This window comes from Condylura cristata, unplaced genomic scaffold (genome assembly GCF_000260355.1).
Source record: "Condylura cristata isolate star-nosed mole 26May11 unplaced genomic scaffold, ConCri1.0 scaffold00005, whole genome shotgun sequence".
Taxonomy (NCBI): domain Eukaryota; kingdom Metazoa; phylum Chordata; class Mammalia; order Eulipotyphla; family Talpidae; genus Condylura; species Condylura cristata.
Genome location: NW_004567106.1, coordinates 33831483 through 33856335, shown reverse-complemented (window position 1 = coordinate 33856335; position 24853 = coordinate 33831483). Strand labels below are relative to the sequence as shown.

Genomic DNA, 24853 nt, shown 5'->3' with positions numbered 1-24853 from the left:
GTTTTTTTCTATGTATTTTATGATTTCAGGTATTACTTCTAAGTCTTTAATTCATTTAAAATTAATTTTTGTATATAGTGTGAGAAAGTTGTTTAGTTTCATTCTTTGCCTGTGACTGTCTAGTTTTCCCAATACTGTATGCTAAAAGAAATTATCTGGTGTCAGTGGACTATACCATAGTGCAAAATATTATCTTATTTTAGAATGTGAAGCAGTTTTCAGATATGTATGTGGGACTTTAGCATCTGTGCTTCTATGAAGACTTGAATGAGTATTGGAGGCTAGAAATGTTATACTGGCCCAAGTCTGAAAAATTTTGTGGTCAAGCCAAACTGCTGCTGGCCATTTCTTTGACATTTGGTAATATCCCACACATCCAGTGTCATATATCTCCATGTATCCCCAGACTCATCCTCAGTTTCTTGATTTCCAACCTTTCCTCTTTTTCTGACAGTTTCATTAATTTAAACTGTTAGTAGATTACTGGTCTTCTCTAATCATTCTTAGAAGGAATAGAAGGAATATGGAGATTGGAGGTTTTAAATTCGATCTATTTAGAGTTTACTTCTTTTTTAGGAGTTTTTTCATTATAGAGAGCTAATTGTACAAAGTGAAGTTATCTGTGGCCAAGGAATAAAATAAAGATGTCTAATAACTTGCTTAAGTATCTCCATTCCAAAAATTATACGTAAAAATAAACCTCCCTGAGCCCTGATTCCCCTCCAATTATAGTCAACTTTCTTACCTACTTCCAACTGTCAGCTCAACATAGCGGTTAAGAATACAAATCTTCCAGCCAGACCACCTGGACTCAGAACCTGACAGTTCTTACTGTTTCTTCTGATCAAATTGCTTAATTGCTTTGGGCCTCACTGTCTTCATGTGTACAATGAAGATAATAGTAGGAACTCACAGCACTGTTACAAATATTAAGCAAACTACAATATGCTTATATGTGTATTTATATACATACATATGTGTGCACATATTATACATGGGGGTGTGGATTTTAGCAAAGTGCTTTGTATATCATATGTACTAAATATTAGTCAGCATCATCATCGTTTGATTATCCTCCTCTTCCAAATATCTTTGCAACAAAGGAGAACTTTTCCTCTGCCTGAACTTTCATTTGCTTCTCAGCCTACAAAGGTCTGATCTCTAACTCCACCCTCTCCTTCAACACCTCTCCTTAAAGTAACCAGTGACTTTTTAAATGCCAAATTCAAGGACATTTTTATCCACTTTCTGCTCCATTTGACACTGAATGCTGCTCTACTCCAGAAATTTCTCTGCCTTTTCCTGGTTATCCCTATCTGTCCCTTTTGAGGGGTTACCATTCCCTTCCTAGGTATTGTGGTCCATGAAACCAGAGTTTTACCTGCTCTTTTTTTTTTTCCTGAGTGACAACAGGTAGGTCAACCATGTGATGAAATACATGGATTCTGGTGCCAGCCAGTAGAGCAATTGACTCTAGCTCAAGTAGCTTAAGTTATTTGAAGTATATTACTTAAACTTTTTGTGTCTCAGTCTCCTCATCTATAAAATGGATAATATAGTAAAGCCTACTCCAAAGGGCTTATGTGAAGATTATATAAGTAATTTATGTAAAATTTCTGAGAATAGTCATTGACCAAAGTGTTTGCTCTTGTTATTAAGGATTGCAAATAAAATGAAAACTTCCTCAAGCTACAGCCCAAACAGAATTTCCAGATAAGTATCTTCATCTGTAGGTGCCAAAGCCACCTTGAATACAAATCAGAAGACAAACTATAGTCATTTCTACTCACCAATTATACCTTTTTTATTCCATAACTCAGTTTTGGAATAACTCAGCTTTATTCTATAACTCAGTTTGATCAATACCATTCTCCCACCTAACATGAGCCTAACGTCTTTAGGATGGAATCCTATAGCAACTTCCTAACTGATACCTCTACCTCCAGTTTTGAACTTCTCAAATCCAGGCACCCAAATGATATTCCTAAAATGAAAATCTGATTATGTCCCCTTTCTTTCAAAATCATTCATCGTTAGGACAAAATCTGGGTTCCATCAGCTGATGTATGTGATCACTCCAGTCTTGTTCTAAGAATTACCTCATCCAACTTAGTTCTGGCAGTCATACAATACTTCTTGTATTTCCCACCATATCCTTTTCATTTTAGTCTTCTGGTCTTGCCCCAATAATCATCGTGCTATAGTGTTCTTTCCCTGAGCCTCTCCTGATGACTCAACTCAGTTGTCAACTCTTCCAAGAAACTGTCCCTGACACCTACGCTCCCACTCCAGTAAGAGTTTAAACAACCTTTCTCACTATCTTCATGATACCTTATCCTTCTAACTGTCATCCACTTTCCATGCTTCATTTATTCAGTAATTTAAGTGTCTATCTTCATGAAATTAATGGTGAGTAAGTTGTAAGGCTAAGACTATATCTGACACATTTCTCTATTTCTCACTGCCTGTATAAGGGCTGGCACAATACAGATGCCCAATAAATATATGTTAAATGGATGAGCTAACATTTGAATTCTGTTATATCTGTAAAATAGTGGCAGTAATACCATATAACACACTGCTAGATTCTCTGTCAACTTTACTGCTGTATAAACTCCTAGTGAACCTGTATCCTTATTATAGACTCAACTATTTATTTAGATTTGGGACATTTCTCCTTCTGATTATCCAAAAGACTTATCATGGGCATTCATTCTGTCCCGTCCAGTTCTCCTTTGTTACCAAAGCTGCAGTTATCTCTGAGAAATGTTATCTGTGAGTCATTGTCTTATTGTGATAGCCTGGAGTTACTTTACAAGTAACCTCCGACCCCAACTTGAATAAGAGCTTTCTGAAGTATTTGCAGAAACTACTTCAAATCTTGAAGTTAAGTTGTTGTTAGTAAATGATTACTGAAACAGGAAAATGAATTCCTGGATGAGCAGAAGATTGAATTGGTAAAAGGATTGGAGTTTAGAGTTTCCTCTTTTTAAAACCAAGATGCTCTCTAGTAACTAGCAATTATTCTTCTTTGTTCTTATTTAAGAAAGGTAATCTCTAATTCTAAACTCCATTTTGTTAGCAGGGTTATGTGGGGGGTTGGAGGTATAAACTTCTTTAATCTGCCTCCTTTTTTGGTTTTTGACAAGACTCAAATCTCTGAAGTCTGTGTTTGTCCTCTCCTGCCTTATCTGAAATTACGAAACAGTATAATATGACTTGCTTTTTTGTGTGTAAAGTGTACAGATAATAAAAATGAATTAAGTTCTGTCAGTTTTACAGAACCTCTGTGCCAAACAAGGAAATTACTTCCTCTGTGATCATCATTACATTGGAATTTGCATTTCAGTGGGCATGTGCAATGGACATAGACAAGTCGAGCAAAGTTATAGTTCAACCCTAAACAAACAAAAAATAATTTAGCTTCTCTTCCCACTTGGTTATATGGCCAAACTCCTCCGCTTAACTTTTTCTTCCCTGTTTTCCACCTTAACTGTGCGTATTATGTGAATGCTTTCTCAGGCAATGAAGCCTAGGAAAACACAAAATATTAATAAGAAAGAAGCCATTTGTGTGACCAACATAGTTAAAGGTTAAGGAAATTCCCTTCTTGTGTTGTCTGATATTCAACTGTGATTTGGCAAATCAAGTACTATTTTTGAAGAAAACATTCAAAAAAGAATAACCCATAGCTTGTAAACATATATTATATATCTTAACAGTATGGGAGAGCTAATGAATTTTTCCAAATTGCTCCTGGTCATGTGTCTTAGATGAAATTGACATGCTAAGTACAGTTATTCTTTGATTCTTGTAATTTTGCATTTACGAAGCCCCTGTCATGTGACAGGTACACAGTAGGAGTCAAGAAACAACAAAACCAATCCTAGACTAAGTTTTAGTCCACACACCAAATCCTGGACTAAATATTGTCAAACATCATCCAAAATCCTTCCACACAGTTGAAAATGTATTCCTTTAGCCCAGGTTTATAAATGAGAAATCAGAGTTCAAGGAAATTATTCACTGTGGAGTTGCATACATAACAAAGTTTTTTAAGTTTCTTTTTTAAACATCTGAGGTAAGATGAACAGTGAGCTGATGGCAGTGGACTATGGCCTTCTAGATGCAGAAGTCAGTTTAAAATGGAACAGAAATATTTTACATCTAAATTATTTCATGTCTAAAAATAAACTTAAATGCATTTGAGGGTCTTGTTTTTAATAAAAATAGCAATGCAAATCAGTGGTAAAACCCTGGCTTATTCAGTAAATAAATGTAAATTAAAAACTAGCCATATAGGAATAAGATTGAAGCTAGGTGTTTATTCCCTAAAGTAAAATAAATTCCAAATTAATTAATATTTAAATTACAAATGATGGAAAACTTGAGCGATTTTCTTTGCAATTTATGACCCAAATATCACCAAGAGAGATACATCTGACTAGTGAAAACCTGCCATATAGGAAATCAAAATCAGAGACAAAAGGCAAACTAGGATAATGTTTTTGTAATGTGCCCCACGTAGTTATTATCTCTATGGTTCAAAAAACTTATAAAATCAAAGGGGAAAAAGTGAGCAAAGGGCACAAGCAATTACTTTATTAGAGAAAGATCAAGGGACTAAAAAATGTAGTTGAAATATTGATCCTTTGCTCATAATTTAAAAAGTGAAAATTAAAATGAGATTCCATTTTACCTGTTTTGCTTCAACAAAACTCTTTGAAGGGAATTAGACAATAAATTATCACAGACCCAAAGTGGCTTTAAATATAAGAGAAAACTAAATTTAATTGCTTCCTGGAGATTTGAAGGCTTAAAACTCATGGGAGCTGAGGAGAGCATGGAATACTGAGCTTGGTTGTACAGTCTGCTATTTGGTCAGTCTTCCAAGTATTTCAAAGGGTCCTGTCAGAGATTCCAAGCTGTATTATTTAAGACTAATTTGGAATATGGGCAAATTCACCTACTTAGACTGGCTTAAAGATTTATTGGAGCCAGGCCATTAAACTTATACAGATCCTAGAACTCTTCAAAGGATAACAGTAATTTGCCAAGGATCAGTTATCCTTGAATTCTGATAGTAGAAGAAACCAGTAATTCCTAGGGAGGTAATTGAATGACATTCAAGATTTGAACATGTCTATCTGCTTTTAAGAAGTTTTTAAAAAATGAAAACTATTTCTTTTTGAGAACCTCCCTCTTTCCTCCCTTATCTCAAGAAAGTTAATGACCTTAGTGAATATGAACAGTTCTAAACAATTCATTGAATTTTAAAGCCTAATAGCTGGCTCCCCACCATCTACCATTGGCCTTCTTCTTCACCTAATTTATTTTCCACATCAGAACTCAACTCAGAAGTCATTTTCTCTAAGAAGTTTTCCCTGATACCTCAGTGTAAACCATGTACTCCAGGATTACTTGGCTTTTAGCCTACTCTGTTCTTCCAATGGTTATAGTTATAATTAAACAATTTTATAATAAGTTAAATAATTGTACAATAATTATTTAAAGTCTGTCAAAGGTTGTACTCCCCTAGAGCACAGCACAGTTCACTGTACATATTGCTCAATAAGTACTTGTTGAAGTAACTGTAGTATACAGAACAATGCTCTCCCCAAGAGGTTCATATTCTCACTGTTAGTGCCTGAGAATATTTCCTTACATGTAAAAAAATTACTTTGCAAATGTGATTAAATTAAGGAGGCTAGCTGGATTAGTTGGGTGAACCTGTTGAAATTCATGCATTGCTGAAAGATGAGCTGAGAAATGGGCTGTTAGTTATTTCATCATTGTACAAAATGTACACAGTGTAGTTGTACAAACCTAAATAGTATAGCACACATCATACAGGATAGCCTATTGTGACAACTATTATATGTGGTCCTTCATTAACCAAAATGTCACTAAGTGACTTATAGTTGTAAGCACAAAGGAAACAAGAGGATAAGTGTGTGGAAAATAAAAATAACAATAGTAATAGAACTCAGAATGAGGAGGTCGTCAGCGAAGAAATGTGCAATCTCTAGAAACTAAAGAGGCAAGGAACCAATCCTCTCCTAGAAGCCACAAAAGGAGCCAACTCTGTTGACACCTTTATTTTAGCCGCCTAAGTCTCATTTTCAACTTCTGACCTTCAGAACTACAAAAGAATAAATTGGATTGTTTTAAGTCACTAAATTTGTGGTGATTTGTTACAGAAGGAATAGCTAAATTGATTGTGTGACATTGGGTCAGGCTAATCTAACAACTTGAATGCAATAGAATAACTGTACAAAATTGGAATACTCTGTTATAAAACAATGGACCTAAGACAATCTAGTGACTGAATCTCACCATCTAACTAATCAAATTATCTGTGGAGGTTAGCACTGTAGAACTGTGTATATGCCTAGATGCTTGGGAAGAAAAGGTCAAAATGGAAAGAGTAGTTGTGAAACTTTAAACAATCCACTTAACAGCAGTAGGTTTTGCATTTTTTAATCTATAAATTGGGTATAAGAGTCATCAGTTCTTAACTCTCTCCTAAGTCATATAAAGTTGAAATATATAGTATATACAATGCCAGGTATAGAACTTGGAACATTGAGCTTGATGAAGGTGACCATAATAGCAAAATTAATGAATGATGACAGAAAAAGGAATATAGCAAGGATAGCTATGTTTAAAATAGGTTCCTTTTTAAAGGTGTTACCTGGAGAAAAAGATAGCAATAGAATAACTAAATGTATTAATGATTCTAATAGTTCCACAATGCAGAATAAACCTAAAAGGACAGAAGAAAATTTAGCTAGTGTTAAAATATGTATGAGGAGACATCCGGTGATAAATGCAGTTAGATGTAATATCTTTATTCTTTTCCTATCTTCCTTTTCTTTTGTTCCTGGATGAAGAAAGTATTGTGAACTGACTTAATTTTTCCCCATATATCTTAAAGTCATAAGAGCTGGGAAATGTGGAACATGAAAATAAAATTGGGCTTTGATAGAGCTAAGTCCTACATATTTGACAATAGTCACTATATGATAATAATGGTAGCTCAGATATAAACATTGGCCAGCAAATTCCACCCAAAGTCTAAATGCGCCAACTATTTGTTGAAAAGTTATAAGCAGAGAAGTTTCCTGTCTTTGTCTTCCACTCAGAAATAACCATCTCAAACCCTCTTTGGTCCCTTTCTCTTGCCTTTTCCAATCTGCCTTATACTAGAGTTATTTATGCACTCACTGCATCTAGTTGGAAGCCAAATTGTTGAAAATAGCTTCTTCCAAATTTTGTCCCATTTTCAAGTCAATTAAACCACTGTATAGCCTGTTCCAATAAACTTCTAGAAAAGATCCAGAGAAAATCAGTGATCTTTTCCTCACCCACAAAGCTGCCTCATACATGTCTGTTCTTTGGCAATAAAAAACACACATCTAAAATCATCATTTCACTTCCCAGGGGTTTCTCCTTTGTGGGAACCTGTCACTGCTGTCAAAAATACAAAGTGAACAAAAGGCATTTTCTGTAATTTTCAAATCTATTGCGGCTATAATTGATAGCAGAGAACTCTATCACTAAAAATGGTTCACTGTAGAAACTCATGACTTAAATTACTATTTTTCTTTACTTCCTTCACTCCTAAGCATAGCAGAATTAGCTTCTTTCACATCACTGAACCCAGGAAGGCCCAATTAATGAGTGTCCAATTCAACAACAGTTAAAATGTCAAGCAAAATTCTACTGCAATCCTGAACATACTCTGTGCACTATGTTCTTTACCATTCTTTCATTATAGTCAATACAGTGCTATGTGAACTAATGGAAATACTTGAATGTTGGGAAATTCCTGTCTAATTAGAATTCCAAAACCACAAAGTGGCTGAAAGTCTTGAAAATACTAATATGTATTGTGGCACTCTTAAAGGTACATTTAGTTTGAAAATTTCCCAAAATTTTTTAACTTAAAGAAATATATATATTCTTTGCTAGCAAACCTATTAACATATCCCAGAGAACAATTAAAATCAGGGGCCTCTGTGCCAAATAAATCTGAAGTGAGTCTGGTCTATGTGAGTTACTGCTTACTTGACTTTGGGCAAGTTATTTATCCTCTGTAAGCGTCAGTTTACCTCATCTTAAAATAAGGAAAATATTAATTACGACTTAAGACTTTCTACATTGTATTCTAATCACAATTTACTGTCAGTGTTTTCCCCCAGGCTATAAAATTCTTGATGATATGGATTTTGTGTCATTAACTGTCATGTTCCTAGATCATAGCACAATTCAGAAACTAAGTATTTGTGGGATGAGTAAATAGAATGAATGGCTGCACAAAGAAATCACTGACTGAATATTTCTGTCTCCTTTCATTATCAATCATATGCTTCTTCCTATGTTTGTACATGCATAACATGAATTTTAACATTGGTCATTGGGATACAGAGCCAATTCTCTCTCCTGACCATATTATCCTTTGCATTAAATCATTTATACTCCATGTGAATTGTATCTGCCATTCCTCAAAGCTATGGTGAAATTTCATAAACTGTGTTTTCTTGCTTGCATTAGAATTTTGGGATTACTTCATTCTTGGAAACCAAGGTGGCAATAGTGGGTAAAATGTTGGAGTCTGGGACTTGAGTATCTTTAGTTCCACTTACAGAGAAGTTCTGGTTAAAATGTGAACTCTCCGAGTCTCAATTCTCTCATCTATAAAATGGATAAATAATAGTTTCCTCTCAGGATAGTTTTCAGGATCAATGAAAAAAAAATAGCATGCATTTGTGTAGGTTGATGTTTTAACCATTATAATTTTCCCAGCTGTGTATTGGGGACAAAGCAACCAAAAATGAAAACACCAATTGCTCTTCACACTGATATTATGGTTACTAGTGTAAGTATTAAGTTCTGAAATTCTCATCAAAAAAATATTTATATCATCCTCATTTTGCAGATGAGGAAACTGATAGAGTGCTTAAGTAACTTACCCACAGTACCATAGCTAGTAAATGATAAAGCTAGGATTAAAATTCACATTCTAGAAATAAAATATTCTAGAATCCAAATGCACTGTAATTGGGAAGTAACAGTGGAAATCACGATCTGTTGGTCAATACAGTATTTAATGAACTTTCACTGAAGATGGAAATCATCTTACCCACATTCCAACTTGACAAAGTTTGTGTGTGTGTATGTTCCCTTTTAGCTAATGCCTAGCAGTGCATGAACCCTATCAGGGCACCTTTTGCCGTAGAGGCTGATGGTAATGAACACTTGGTTCCTGTCTTTCATTTCCATCATGCAAATAGCTCAGAACCCAGAATCAAAAACTGGATTGTGAGAGCAGTCAGTAGTCACCAAGGTACCCTCTTGTTTGAAGGTTTTGGGCCGCCACTCATTTGGAAATACATATGTTGTCCTAGATGAAAGTGTTTCATGAGCCACCATGGATATATGCTATTATGAGCTCTGATAATCAAAGGGTTGACCTCTCCCCTTTTGTAGAATGCTAGTGCATCAGACCATCACATCCTTGCAATTTTCCAAGTTCTTACATAAGGAAAGCCAATACACATAGTCATAGTTCTTTGATACATAATCACCCAGGCCAAGGGTTTATATTTGTGTGACCCTGCTTGATAGTTTCCTAACCAATCCACTCATGACAGTGTTGTATAGAGTTTGAAGTGGACTTGAGGCTGGAATAAGGAAAAACTGTATTCAAGAGAGAAAATAATGAGTTACTAATAGCTTGTAGGATCAAAGGAGCATTTCTGGAACTAAGCACCTTACTGTTGATGGAGAATTTACTTATGCCTCAGACAGTTGCTTCCAACTAGAAGAGTTTTATGTCTGTTTCACAATTCATTCCCAAACTTTCTCTCCAGTTGTTGATTACAATTTCACTCTCCATTCTGAAGGTTTAATTTTTCAAAAATGGAAAATTGGTCCTTGCATTTTAGAATAATGACGTAAACATTGTATTTGCCAACAGTGAAAATGTTACAAAAGGGAGAAAGCAATTATCTGCATTTTCATGTTGCTTACAATTTGCTCCCTTTGCCTGTCATTAAGACAAGCAAACAAATTGACTTCTACAGACATTTGAGTCTTTACATCTATTTTCTTCTAGGAGAGGTTGGTCGATGAGGTGAAACAAGCTTTTATCAAGATGTTCTTTTTTGTTGGTATAAATACACTTGGACTCTGGCAGAAAGTGGTGCTCTAGTCCAACAAGATGAACCTGCCTCAACCCCTCCATGAAAACCAAAGAGCACCGACCAAACCCCAAATGGTGTGTCAGAAGGTCTTCCTTGCAACCTTGGTCATTTCATAATTTTTTTTTTTAAGTCTTCATCCCACACTACCATTGATTCCACCCCCAAGCAGATCTAGAAGAGCTTTCTTACGGACACTACCAAGGTCCTCTCACTTCATATCACTTCTGTATACTGTGTTTGTTCCCAGTCCATCTCCTTGTCAACCATGAAAGTCTAGAAAAGCAAATGTGTCTATGCTGTTCACCTGGAGGGTCTTCAAGGCCCTCACTGCATCCTTGTGTTGTGACCACATCATTTTCATTCTCAATAAGAAATGAGGCAAAAGTTTTCTAAGCAATTTTTGCTAACTTTGTGCTCATTGAAAATTTAGAAAATACCAAAATAAGATGTTTTCACCCACTATTATTATATTGCCTTCAAGATTTTTTTCCCTATGTATGTGTGCACAGAAAATCTAGTAGCCTGTTTTCTTTGCTCAACATAATAAGAATTTTTCTTCTACTTTTCGTGTATGCTTAAGCTGGGCTTCTATGTGCAAAGCCATGTTACTGAGTTGGAGAAGCAGATGGCACATAATTAAGGCAAAGGAACACACACTAACTTCAAGTTCAGTATTGTGGTGAATGAGCTTTAGGTTAACTTAGGCAGCTATACAGGACACTAAAGCAGAAATATGCATGTAGATCAATTTTTTTAAGATGTATTTATGCATATGAGAACTAGGGTAAAGGCCAGATATGTGGGGGGTGAGGAGATTCACCAGAGACAGAGTGGGGAGCAGAACAGACACATAAACTGAAACACACTCCTGAGGAGAGTAGTGGGCGGCTCAGGAGAGGGTTGCTGTGCCATGTGGGCCACCTCCCTGGCTGGAGATTGAACTTGTGCTTCAGTGGCAGCGTATAGCTTCATATTGCTGCACTTTAACCTCTTGTACCACCAAGGTGGGCCCTAAGTCAATGTTTTATATCAACTTGCTATAGATGCTTACTTTATTATTTTATAAGAATTTGCAGAAAAAGCCAAAGTTGCACTCAATAAAGTCAGGTTTTGAATGGAACTATTCCTTTAGTTATCTTTTGATTAAAGACATCCTTGTTTTAAAATGAGCATTGTAGTGGGCCTGCTGTTACTGAGGAGACCTTTGGTGTGTATTGGAGATTGGGGAAGGCCCTCACTGGGGATAACGCAATATTGTCACTCTCATTGACTGATTATGAAAAGGTCTGGGAATCCAAGAGACAGAGGCTAGTTGGCCAGAGTAGTGGCCAATGCTCTGGAGGCTCAGTGAACATATCTGTTTGCCAGCCAGAACTGTAGTGTTTCACAGTTTTAAAGAACATGACTCTATCGGGACATGTTGGCAACCATTATAACCCACCTGCAGAGACATTTTTTCTCAAGACACTAACATGCACTCAAGGAAGTCAGCCAAGTTGCTGCCTCTGACAGAAGAGGTGAGGTTTTCTATCTTTTGAAGCTGAGCTGTAGGACTGTAATCTGGAGAAGATACCAGAGAGAGGGTTCAGGATTGACCCATAGAAGGCAAACTGCCCCGGGTTTTGCTGGCCTTTTTCCAAAATAAAACATGTTCTTTAAAATCCACTTGAACTCAGGCTTACATTGAGCTCATGCTTTCCTCTACCCATGTTCAATCAAAATGGCTGATGTCCTCAGAACATCACCTAGACTAGGGTGAAGAGCAGTTAAATTGGGACTCCATTAGCAGCAATGGCCAGCCTCTCCCATGAAGTTTGATTGGCTGACCAGTGAGCACCAGGTCCCATTCCACCATCTGTTTTTTCTATTTAAATGCAGAAACAATTCTCTTGGGTTCTTGGGCTGAGAACTAAAGTGTTTTCTCCAAAGCCCCACTACCTACTGCTTTGGGTGTAAAGTCACCTGGGACTGGAAGACAGAAGTTTTCCAGTCAGCCTATCAATTATTGGGTGGGACAGGCTCAGGACTGTACATGAGAGGTGTTCTGTCATTCTCACAGCATCCCTATAAGGTAGATAGATCTGATTCCCTTGCTGCAGATAATAAAAATAGAGCTTTATTACATGGTAAGGAATCCTTCCGTGTATACTTAAGGGATCAGAGTATAATTCACTCAGGGATGTGTAGTCAGTAAGCATAAAGCTGGATGTGCAGGAGATATGTAGCAGGACCAGCCATGTGCACTGACTAGGGAACAAGAGCTCTGAGAAGCAGCCTGGGAGTATCCCCCATCTGCCTCCCAAGGTTGTTATTATCCTAACTCTCCCATAAATACACAAACACAGGTTTTCCATAGCAGTAGTCACTGGTAATAATTATCTAACTAGACTTGTAATGTAAACTCAGAAGATGCTATGGTTAGCTGCTCTAGAAATATTTGAAAGTGAACAGGGGGTATCCAATCAGAAGAGCTGGAGATTGAGAGGTGAAGGGTTACCTGGTCTGGCAGTAGGCAGCCTTCTTCCACTCTGCAGCACCAGATATTTATGTTGGCTGTTGGTAATCTTGTACCTTAGGCTTTCAGGCAGAAGGAAACATTACTTGGGCCATAGCATAGCATAGCAGACAGGAAGAGAGGGGTTCAGATTACATCTCTGTCAAACACTGTCTCTGTGATTTCACCAGTTACTTAGCTTGTCTGCGTCTTAATTTCCTCATCTATAAAAAGGTCATATTCTCTCAAAACTATTGTGAAGATCAAATAAGACAATGTTTGCAAAATACTTAACCTGGCATCTGGCACAAAGTAAATCCCTTAATAAAAGTGGTTATTAACATGAAATTGCCTTTTATGAACTATTTTATCACAGATTTATGGGATAACTTCTTTATTGCAAATTTATGAGCTTTACAAATCCTAAATTTGGAAAAGACATAGAAAAGTTGAGTCTCAAGTTGCAATATTATCTAATTTTGCTCTTGCAGGAGGCAAGGAAACTTACACTGGAGAAAGCAAAACAGATTGTCAAGAAATCCCAGACTCTGGTAAGCCATTGGTGGGCAGGGTGCCAGAATTTTCCTTGGTATATTCACCTTTCCTAGGTTCCTGCTTTCATATTCCAAAAGCCAATGCTGACTCAGAAACAAGCCTATGACACTCCATAGTTGAATTGAGGTGGAAGCAGGAAAATGAGTTCCTTCTACCTTGTTTTCTTTCTTCTCTCTCATCAGAGTTTCTAAGCCTAGGCAGCACTGAATATTTTGGGCTGGATAATCCTTTGATGAGGGTAAGGGACTGTCCTTTGCATTGTAGGATGTTTAGCAGCCTCCCTGGCCACGACCCACTAGATGCCAGCAGTGCTATCCACATCTCCCATGGGGTGAGACCCCCCACAGGGATTTCATGGATATATGGGATAACTTCTTTTTTGCAGTATCTCCTTACATTGTCAAACATGCTCTGGTACTCATATGTCAAAACTGCTTGCTCTCTAGTAAACCATTTTGGAGGAGACTGTATTTCCACTCCCTTTAACTGTGGTCTCTAAAACTGTGACTTTAGTCTGAGCCTTAGTTTACCCACCTATAAGACAGGGACAATTACAATGTTCCTTTTCTCAAAGCATTAATGTAAACACAAAGTTTATGGATGTGAAGGCTCTAGATAGCATGCCTCAGATCTATCAGGTACTCAAAAATGATAACTAAAACCTTCATGTTATTGTTCCTCTCCTTATTTGTTCTATATGTAATAAAACTTATATTCAACGATAGAATGTTCAGCTCAACTAAGTTATCATAGAGTCACATATTTGACTTGGGCCCTGGTTGCAAATTAGCCCCAGTTGAAAAAGAAACAGCAAAGTAAACATTTAAAGAACAGCATCTCCTTAGATACTGAAGGTCCTAGAAGTAGAGAAACATTCATCAGGGGTGAAGGGCATGGCCACATCCTTGGCTTCTCCCTCCTACCCCATCATTCATCCTGATGCAAATACGTTTAAGGCATTATTGATTTGGCAAGTTGGAAAATCCATTATGCTGGTTTTAGCAAATAAATAGACAATGACAAGTTACATTTAAATTTCAAATAAACAATGAATAATTTTTAGCATAAGTATGACCAGAGACATATGTTAAGAGCCCCACTCATGAAGGCATATTGATTTCAATGTACAGAGTTGATACATTTTAATGACAGTATGCAGGCATTTCTGCACAATCGATTAATCAGTCACAGTGGCTGTAATAACTATCATTATGTAATTTGTGAATAAAGGCCAACTTAACCAGTTCAGCTAATCTGCTTAAGTCATTAAACAAGAAAGTGAAACACCACATGAAACCCTTCACTTCTCTTTGCAGGCAAATTGTATGAAAAGGGTAATCTTACCTGTCATTCTATAAGATAAAAACACCAAATAATCAAAACTTCTGCCTAAGCATGGGGGAATCTGGAAGGTTTGGGGGAGGGGAACTTTCCTAAACAAGCTACATCATCTGTTACCCCATCCTACCCTCAGTTTCTCTACAATAAATGTCTAAGACAGTTGTAGCCTCCAAGCCCAATTTTAATAGCAAATAGCTGTGCAATTATAAAATTGTATTCTATTATACCTCTTTTGTAGTAATTATAAGGTTGCTAAAATAAATTTTTTTGATGCATTGGCTGTCATCAGTGTCAAAATCACCAGTGTCATTAGGTTAGTTATACTAAGACCTTCAAACTAAAGTAATTTTTTTTTTAAGTAGCTCAAACTTTTCAAATGCAGGCTGATTTTGAACTCTGGGTCTGTATTTCCAAATTGTCACCAATACTGTGGTATAATTTCATGTGGTCCTTGTTCTGTAGAGTGCCCACAGTACTGTTCTCAATCACTCACATGATCTCTAGCTACAACTTTCTGAATGCCCCTCCTTTTCACCATCAACCCTCTTCTCTCCCAACCAGTGGCAATTTTGTACTCTTCCGCCTCTCCCCAGGGGATATTGAACATCTATTAAGTAGCTACCAGCTACGCTGCTAAACATCCTACAGTCCAAAAGATAGTCCCTTAATGAATAATTATTGAACCCATAATGGCATTTTGGTCAGGTTAGATACCCTGGGATCAGACCTTAGGGACTTTCTCTGCCAACAGATCTCTATGCCCCATCTTGCCTCCGCCAGGCCTCATCTTCTCATCCCCAGGATAGCTTTCTGAAACACAAATGTGATCCCTTTGTTTAATATCTTTAGGGATTCTCCCACCATCCTCAGAATAATATGAAATGCAGCCTCTTAGACTTGTTATAATGTCACCTTCTGGCTGTGGTTCATTGCATGTTCACAGTTCCTCATGCTTGAGCCAGACCATAACATTTGGCTACCCAGGCAGAAGACAGATCCCCTCATTCCTCCAAAGCATAGTACTCTGCAAGTGCTCTTTCTGCTAGATTGTGTGTATGTCTGGTCTCTTGATATGTATCTGAGACTCTGCATTCCTACAGGATCCAAGAAATAATTATGTTTCTAGTCTGTGGTCACCCTGGGAGCAGCTATGACCTAGAGCAGCGGGTCTCAGAACTTAATGAACATACAAATTCCTGCGCATACGAAAAACACAGCTTAAAGGACCTTCCCTGAAGGTTCTGATTCAGCAGATCAAGTGGGCTCCAGGCATCTGTGTGTGAACATGGACAAGGGGAATGAACAGAGAGTGTAGGGACAGGGAAAGTAAAAATGTAGTTAATTAAGTAAAATAGAGTAGACTCCACAGAAAGGAAATCTGGACTGTGGAGTCCACAGAACTTAGAGTTTTTAGAACTTGGGGAACCATTTCTTGAACTAAATAACTATTTCTGTGATTTTTTTTTCTCTCCAGAAATATCTCAGAAGAGGCTCTGGTATTTGTTCACTACCATTTTTGGCCAAGATCTGCCAGGAGATTAAACTGTATGTATTCTTTTCTTCCTTCAAAACATTGGAGCAGCTTAGTCTGTGGTCATCTCTGTTTCCTAATAGTTAAAACAATCTTCTCATTTAAAAGACATCCCCCACTGGAAGATGAAAGATTTCTTGGCCAAAACAGTTATACAGTCATACAGAAACTAAAAGACAAATGAGGCCTGAACCAGTCATTGGCAATATATTGAATATGTGCATCTTTGACCATCAAAGACTGACTTTCCTTCACTCTCATGCAGCCTGTGGGTGAGACTCCATGCACAGTGGGGTGCAGGCTTAACCACAGTAAGGATAGGCCCTACTGGCTGTATAGACACAGACAATGTTGGCCACTCTTCGTGGCAGGGACTCTTTGAGCATCTATAGCACAACACACTCACAAGGCCCAACCTACTACTAGATATCTATAAGCAGTCTTCTGAATGTAGAAAAACTGTCCAGAGTTCCAAACTCCTGTCTCAGATTAAAATGCTGTGTTCCAGCTCCCTTTTGATTCAGAGGTCATGCTGAATATCATAGTAATAGCTCTCCAAAATGTTAAAGATAGAAGAGTTCTTTGAGGACTTTGGACTAAGAAGAAACTAACACAGATCTACCCTGCCATTTGGCTGTTTCTTATATATTTGCTACTGCTGCCAGGTAGGTGAAGAACAATGTTCAGGTGCTGCACTTAGTCTGGCTACTCCATGAAGTAGGGATTAATAGTCCCGCCTCAAAGAAAAAGAAGCTGAGTCTTAAATAACTTCTTTCAGGTAAAAGAACTTAAAACACAAGCCTATATGTGTTGGACCCACATGTCCTCTGGGAAATGATTTTACATTCTTGGTCTCCATGCAGCACTGCCTCCCAAGCCCATTTAATGTCTCAGTTTCTCACCCCAAATCCAAGCCAAGGGTGGAGACTAAATTATGGCTACACCTCAGAATCGTCTGGGAAGCTTTTAAAATACAGATTTATTTGCCTGAGACCAGTGGAAGAACACTGACTTTTCCCTAAAGTTAACTTTTGGACATCACATCTATGCTCCCGATTGTCTGTGTCACCCACATTTTCTAGTTCTGTGACAGACAGCAAGTGTCGCATGTACTGGTGATGCTTAATAATGCCAAATAATGTTAATTGGCTGTGAACAATTATTCTAGATCACATCACCCACTCTGGCCCCTATTGCTTTTTATCCTTGCATTCCAGCGGGTGGTTCCTATTATTTGAGTCCATTCTAGTCCAACATTGTAAGGGTGAATATGCCTGAGGTGAACATCAGGTTGCATATCTGGACTGGAAAAGTAGATAAGTTTTCTAAGGTTGCTGTATTAAAATTTCTCAAACTGAGTAACTTAAGATCACACAAATGTATTTCCCCTGTTCTAGAAGCTACAGGTTTGAAAGCAAAATGCTATCTCTTCGAGGTCCATGGGATTCTGGGCTCAATCATTCCTGTCTTCTTTCTAGCTTCTTATGAGGGCAGGTGGTCCATCCTTAGCATCTCTCGGCTTGCAGGTGCATCACTGCAGACTCTGCCTCCCGGTCATATATAGCTTTTTCTTTTATAATGACACTATTTCTGTTGGATTAGTGTCTATTCTAATGACCTCAAACTCAGTAACCACTGCAAAGACCCTATATGCAATTAAGGTCATATTCACAGGGTTTAGGGATTAGAATTAAACAGATCTCTTTGACAAACAATTCAGCCCATAACAGAGGCACTTTTTCTGTGTCCTCCATCCTTCATTTCATGCAGTTCATGGGAACCACAACCCACATCTACTGTCTGTTGTGGAAGTACCTGAGGAGAGAAGGAGGCTGTGATTCTGATACACATCAGAGTCTCTTAGTTATGTAAAAGTTTGAAAGTTTTTCTTGGTTCATCTAACCAATCAGCTCCTGTAAGCCAGCTGTGCAAAGTGCTGGCCTTAGTCCCAGAAACAGGGTTAACCCCTTTTTCATGAATGGGAGTGGACGCAGAGTGTCAAGACATAAAGTGGAGGGAAAATATCAGACATGAAAGAAGATGCTGGAAGGCAGAAGCAGCCAGCTCCCTAGGCCCCCAATCATTTTATTATGCCTAGCTTTTGTTGAATTGAGATCCATTTCCTTCTTGCTGAAAGTGTTACTGCATTTTCTGTGTCAGATGTGAGCCTGCAGGACCCAACAGTGCCAAAGTGACAACTCCTCTATTGAACTACCTTTGAAAACTGAATTCAAGAGCTATTGTGGCCAGGGAGTTTCTTGGCCCAATTTAAAAGGGAAGTTCTTCTTTCATGAACAAGGAAAAGAAGAGTGCTTTCTTCTTTCTAAAAAAAAAAAATCATTGTGCTTTAGTATAACGTATATCAGGCCACAACTTATTTAGTGCTTTGTGGCTTATACACATTTTATATAATTTAAATATCGTTAATTTTGAGTGTTATATTTAGGTGTACTGAATTATAATTTGACATCTGTTTACCTTACATGATCACCACCAAAAGTCTAGTTTCCAGGTCCCTTTCCCCTGCTCCTCAGCCCACTGTCTCTCTGGTACCCACCAATCAGTTCTTTTACTAAACACATTTAAATGCAGTCTCTCTTGTTCTCAAAAACACTATGTAGTAGTAGAAGTTGTCTAGTAGCTAAAAGCTACTCAGTGCTTTCTATGCATCCCAACTTCTGAAGATGCAGCCCTGTAAAACAAACTCCTTTTCTAAAGTGGTAAAGTTATTTGCCCCAAGTCCAGAGCTAGGAATGGGAATGTCTGACATTTGAAGCCAACATCCTAGTTCCAATGGCTAGACTCCTAGCTGCTACATTGTCTTACCTGTGACTTTTAGCCCTCTTTAAGATAAACAAAACACTTCTAGTGCATTAAATGTCTGAGCTGCTGGTACAGTGAGCAGTGGTAGAGTGTTCTGTGGCATATCCTATGACAAGATCCCCTCCAGAAGGAAAGCCTGTCTTGCTCTGTGCCTGTTTGATATTGTGCCTTCAAAATTCATTTGTGGTTCCTGCTGTCCCAGGAGAGTTCCCACCCCCAGACCAACTTCAGTGGTGTACCTGTCCTTCCTCTGGTCTCCAAGTTCACCCATGCCTGCTCCTGTTTCTGCTCCTGCCGAGGGACCTCTGTTGCTATCTCCCACATGAACCAAAAGCTCCTGGAGTACAAGAATTTTTGCTTAATAAATTTTTCATTCTTAGTACCTTAGCCTTAACAGCACCTCAGTATAGACAAGGCAATAATTTACTACAAAAATCAATGTGTAGGATTTCAGGGTATGCCATGGGCAATCAGATTTGTTGCTATTACTGCTGTTTTGATCAGAATTCACAATGACCACCACTAATTTTTTTATTATATGTCTTTACCATTTTAATAATATATTAATATTAGATTTTTATTTAATTATATTGTCATAATCTGTTGATAATTTTAATAGATTTGAAATTTTATATAATCATCATTACTTCTAAATAATTTGAATATTTTTAATATCTATATGCATAAAACCATATATGTATTATTCCACATATATGTATACAGACTATCATAGCCTATATTCATTGTGCTTATGTCATTGTTATTTTCCTTTTTCACCTGTCCATTCTTCCCCATGCCTTGCACCCTCCCCTCATCCCCACATGAGTCTCTGTTCCCACATCAGGGTAAACCTTGTCAGCACATCAGGTGTATCCCGCCATGGTTTCCTCCATTTTCATTTCCTCTTACAGAGATACACATAACACAATGCATCTGAACAGACTTCCAGTCCCCACCCCCAAGTGTTGCTTAGGATTCTAAATTGAGGCAGGTGCACGTAGCAACTTCAGTTCCTTAGTTTTCTTTGTCAGCAGGCTCCAGTTCAGTGAAGTAATCTTAGGGAATTCGAACCTAAAGAGCTCACTATCATGGAGTGATAACATCCAGCCTGCCAGCAGTCAATCACAGAGCAGCAGCAGTGAGCTGGGATACACCACACACAAGCTACATGATAACTGGACAGCACACCACATGGTTAGGAACCCAAAAATCTGAAGAGGACTCACAGATTGATTTGGGTTGTCTCCAGAAACTAAAATATCATAAGAACAGATGTCTGATACCCAGTTGCCCTACCAGAGAAACCACCATGAGAATAATTGTCACCATTGTACATGATAACAAAAGAGCTGTCGTTTTTTGAACGCTTACCACATGCTTGGCACAGGACTTCTTGTTTCATATATAACAACTCATTTAGCCTTTATAATCATTTAGCCCTTGGAAGCAAGTACAAATTTTGAACCTATTTTACAAATGAGGGACTAGAGGTTAGGGGGGAAAAGAGATTCAAGCATTTGTCCAATGTCAACAGATAGCAAATCTGAAATCCAGACCCAGAGTCTAATCTCAATACCCGAACTTTAGGTAGAGGCTTCCCCATAGTTTTTCCTTCCAACTACAGCAGCATCCACCCATTTACTTGCCTTGAAAAATGTTTTTTCCTCCTTTAGACTCTATTTTAATATCATCTCCTCTATAGAGTTAGAAATGTTTTCCCTCTTGGTGTACCACCTCTTTTAACATTTCTCCCTAGTACTTGTGTTATCTATGCATGGTTCCCCCTTGTCCTTCATCAAGCAAATCCTCTTGCATAAGAAATGTATGTTCTCTTCATTTCTATTGTAGAATATGATGATGTCGGGCATGCTGTAGAGACTCCAAAAAAGTCTGTGGAATTAATTAGTTAAATAATTTTCAACACATAATCAGTTGCCTCTAAGAATATACAAGGTATCAAATATACATATAATTTAGCAGAAAAAAAAAAAACTTTAGTAAAAGTCACCAATTCCTTAACCAAAATGCTTTATCTAAAACCTTATAACTATTAATAGATAGGACTTGGCATTTAAACCTTTCCAGATTTTAAGAAAGTAACATAATATTTATATCATAATTCACCTAACATCCCCAGCACCTCCTGAGAATATACATCTGTATTTCAGCAGTGAGATGTATGAATGTTGACACTAAGTAAGCTAAAGCTTATGATGCCTTTAATCAGTCTGGTTCAAGTTTTTCCTTTCAAATGAATTTGCTGCAAAGTTGGAAAAAGAAATTCTTGTCTTCAGAGTTATTTGTATTTGGGGACTGTGAATAAAGGATAGTGGAGCTTAATTTGTAGTTTCTGCTACTTTAGTTAACCAATCTACTCTCCTATGTCTAGACTCTATGTCTTCGGTTAGCCATTTTGAACCTTTAAAATAAGCAGGTGAAGGTTAATTTGTGAACTGGTTTTCTGATTCTAGAGATAATTTTTTGTTCCTTCCTTCAAGAAAAAATGTTAATCTCCAAAATGACAACTGTGAGAAGAGATAGTATTGGCATACTAAAATAAAATGTTTCACCATTTTGCTCAAATTGAAAATGTCAGCATCTCTCTCTCTGTATGTATGCATCTGCATGTGTATTTGTATGTATATTTGTATGTGTTATGCCTTTTTCTTTATCTTGACTAGAAAAATAAGGCAAATGTCCAAGAGCTAAAATATGTGCATGGAGAAAACTATTTAGTCTCTAAAGACATGTAATTTTCAAAGTGTCCTGATCTTCTGGTGGGTCCACCAACTCAGGATTTATAAGACAGGCTCCATGCTGCCAATTAGAGTCCATGCTGACTCTATCTACATTCATTTGCCTTACACTCTCAGAAATATTGAAAACTGAATTCAAAAGACTTTAATAAATCCTATAACGGATCATACTACTCTATATTCTAAGAGATAAGACAAGGCTATGCTACCCTGACTTCACCACCCTGCAACCTCTTAAGTGGCTTTCTTAGAGAGACAACAGTGTTTATCATTCAGAACTGGGAAACGTCTGGTGGTGAGGACACAGGGTGAAATGCTTGCTCAAGGAGGTGGCCATGGCTTTGGTGTTAATTTGCTTGGTCATCAACCACATCATCATATCATAAATGGGAATGAAAGTTGCTAGCTAATGACAACTAAATGTTTCAGGAGTCCCAGATAAATGTTTTAAAAGAGTAAGAATTTAAGAAAAAGCTTCCATTGCAGAATGTGTGAGATAGCACAAATTCACTCTATTGAGTTGAACTCACTGCCTAGTCAGAACAAAAATCAGTCTCCTCCTTTCCTAGGGCTCTCAACATTAATATTCTGTTTACCTCTAAAACATTCATTTTTTTGTTTCCCTCTCTGGACCAGCTTAAATATCAGAGAAAAATAGTTCTGGTAGGTGGATAGCAGAGATTGGCAAAATTTGTCTGGCACTCTAGATTCCAATCAGGACCTTTGTTTTTTTTTAATGGGCTTCTGCCATATCAATTCAACACTGAAAATCTGAAAGTGTCTCTATTTGTTTTCAAAAACACTGCTTCATTTTTTCTTCATTCACCAGGTGTTTTGTTTTCTTTTTTTAGATCTATAGCGAATTCTGTGCCATTCAAAGATGTAGATTCAGACAAATACAGTGTTTTCCCAGTAAGTATTAAGAATAACCAGATGTTTGCTGAGTATTGCATCACTTCCTACAAATTTCTTTCCTTTCATAAGACAAGATTGAATTCCATTTCAGCACCCTCTTAATTTGATAATATACCATTTCACAATCATTAAGGAACTTTTGGCAACTTTAATAAATAATACATCAACCAATAAATTGGGTCTATGCCTAGAATGATTTTTGTGTTCCAAAGTCATTCCCAACTGGAATTCTCTTCTGTAATCAGTTATCTTGAAAGATGTTATGAATTATTTTGGAAATTGTTATACCTATTACAACATACTTTTTAGAAGCATGTATAGTTATACGTGTGTGTGTTTGTGATTTAGAGTAGTGAGGATGCTAGCATTCTCTCTAGGAAAGAAAATAAGCAAGGCACAGATGTCACAACCTCCCCCCAAAGTTTGTGGAATCTGATATTCCACTTGGAAATGAGGAAAGTAAAACATGCTTGACTCTAAATCTTTTCAAAACATATCAAATATACAGCAATCTATATAATTAATCACTTTGGCTAGAATTTTTTTTTTTTAATTTCAGATACAGGCACACTTCATACCTACACCCATGCACAGGTACACCCAAGATGACACATGTACACACATTACCACTGTTATCAGTGCTGGCGTTTTATTGCATGTGACCTTATATTACAAGTCTTATGTGTTAATCTTAATTTTTGTGGTCACTAGTAATGTTCCAAGGCTATTTTTGAACTAAAAGCTGCAGCTGTCAATAGCTCTCAGACAACTCTGATTGACCTTCACCTTGGATAACAACATCAATGCAGAACTGAACCCTTTCTCTGTGTGTTCTTCAATTTCAGACACTGCGGGGCTATCATTGGCGAGGGAGAGACTGTAATGACAGCAACAAGATGGCATACCCAGGCAGAAGGTAACTGTCTCTGCTGGTCACTGATTCTGAAAATTACCTCCTGAATGAGTTAGGAAGTATATTCTTTTGCTGAATCTAGGGGGTTTGTGTTTACAGAGAGAAAGAATCCTCCATCCCTGAGTGAAGTAAAGCTCTATGCAAAAAGAAAGCTTTTATTCAGTCATTGTCCCAGAAATGTTCTTTGAGCACCCATTAATCACCATGCATTCTGTATCACATTGGGTGAAAAGCAAAACAGAAATAAGCCTCTTGTGGAACTTACACTCTTGAGGGAGAAGCAAGCAAAAAAACAGATTACCGTGGACATTTATCCTACTTCCTGCATAAGTCCTATGTGCAGGAATCAGCTCAGAAATAGGAACTTCTCCTACCATGAGTGAGGAGCAGGCTCCAGTGGCTGGAACACATGTCACATTTTGGTCCCAGGCTAATGATCTCTTAGTTCAAAAATAGATATGCTAGCCCTAAGGTATCTCTTAGTTCAAAAATAGATATCTCAGCTCTGACTACAGTACTGAAGCATTAAATTGCCAGATATTTGGGATTTTAAAGGTATAATATTAGTGGCTTCACCTCTCTGAATAAAAAGGACCACATGTATTCATTGTGCTCAACACTGTTCCACAGCCTAGAGTCCATGAAGATGGTTCATCATGGCTTATGTCCAAGGTTCCTCAGTTAACATCTCAAACCAAAATAATGGCAGAGAGGCTGCATGGAGGCTTCCTATGCCACAATACACAGTGGTGTGTGATACTTTTCCTTGAAGAATATGTTGTCTTTCAGTGACACTTTCTATAGCCTTCATTCATTCATGAAGCTCACACTCAATGACAAGAAGATGCCAAAGACCAATGCTATTGTTTTCTCCTTAGGCCAGACAACTGGGATGTACATCAGGATTCAAACTGTAATGGCATTTGGGTAAGCCACTAAATTGAAATTTACCCTTTTCTCTTACTCTCTGCCCTCCTTAAAATCCCAGTGTATGTTTGTCAGTGCACTAGTGAGACCAAAGAAAGATGATGACAAGCTAAAGAAATTCTTTCTCCAATACTTGGAAGAAGGGAATAAATAGACTATCACTTGTGAAGAGGATCAGTGAAGTAGCAAGAGTGAAGCCTTTCTCTGTCACACAATTTTTAGGTCTCACTAAAGTCACCCCTATCTAGTCCCTTTATTCTGCTCTGAGCAGTGTGAAATTAAATAGCAAGTGCTGTTAGCAAAGTTTACTGCAACCCAAACAGCTGTTGGAGCAACTGCATGCTGTTACCATTTCACTGCAACCATTTTCTTTTCTTTTCTTTTCTTTTC

At 37.6% G+C, this 24853-nt stretch overlaps 1 protein-coding gene across 1 annotated transcript in view; it reads left to right on the top strand.

Moving 5' to 3' along the window:
- Positions 1–24853, top strand: part of AOAH (acyloxyacyl hydrolase (neutrophil)) — a 129426-nt gene that overhangs the window by 21527 nt on the left and 83046 nt on the right. The window contains exons 4-8 of the mRNA XM_004676858.2: positions 13194–13253; positions 16073–16143; positions 22560–22620; positions 23469–23539; positions 24415–24463. Coding sequence (XP_004676915.1) covers positions 13194–13253; positions 16073–16143; positions 22560–22620; positions 23469–23539; positions 24415–24463 — 312 coding nt within the window. The remainder of the gene's footprint in view (positions 1–13193; positions 13254–16072; positions 16144–22559; positions 22621–23468; positions 23540–24414; positions 24464–24853) is intronic.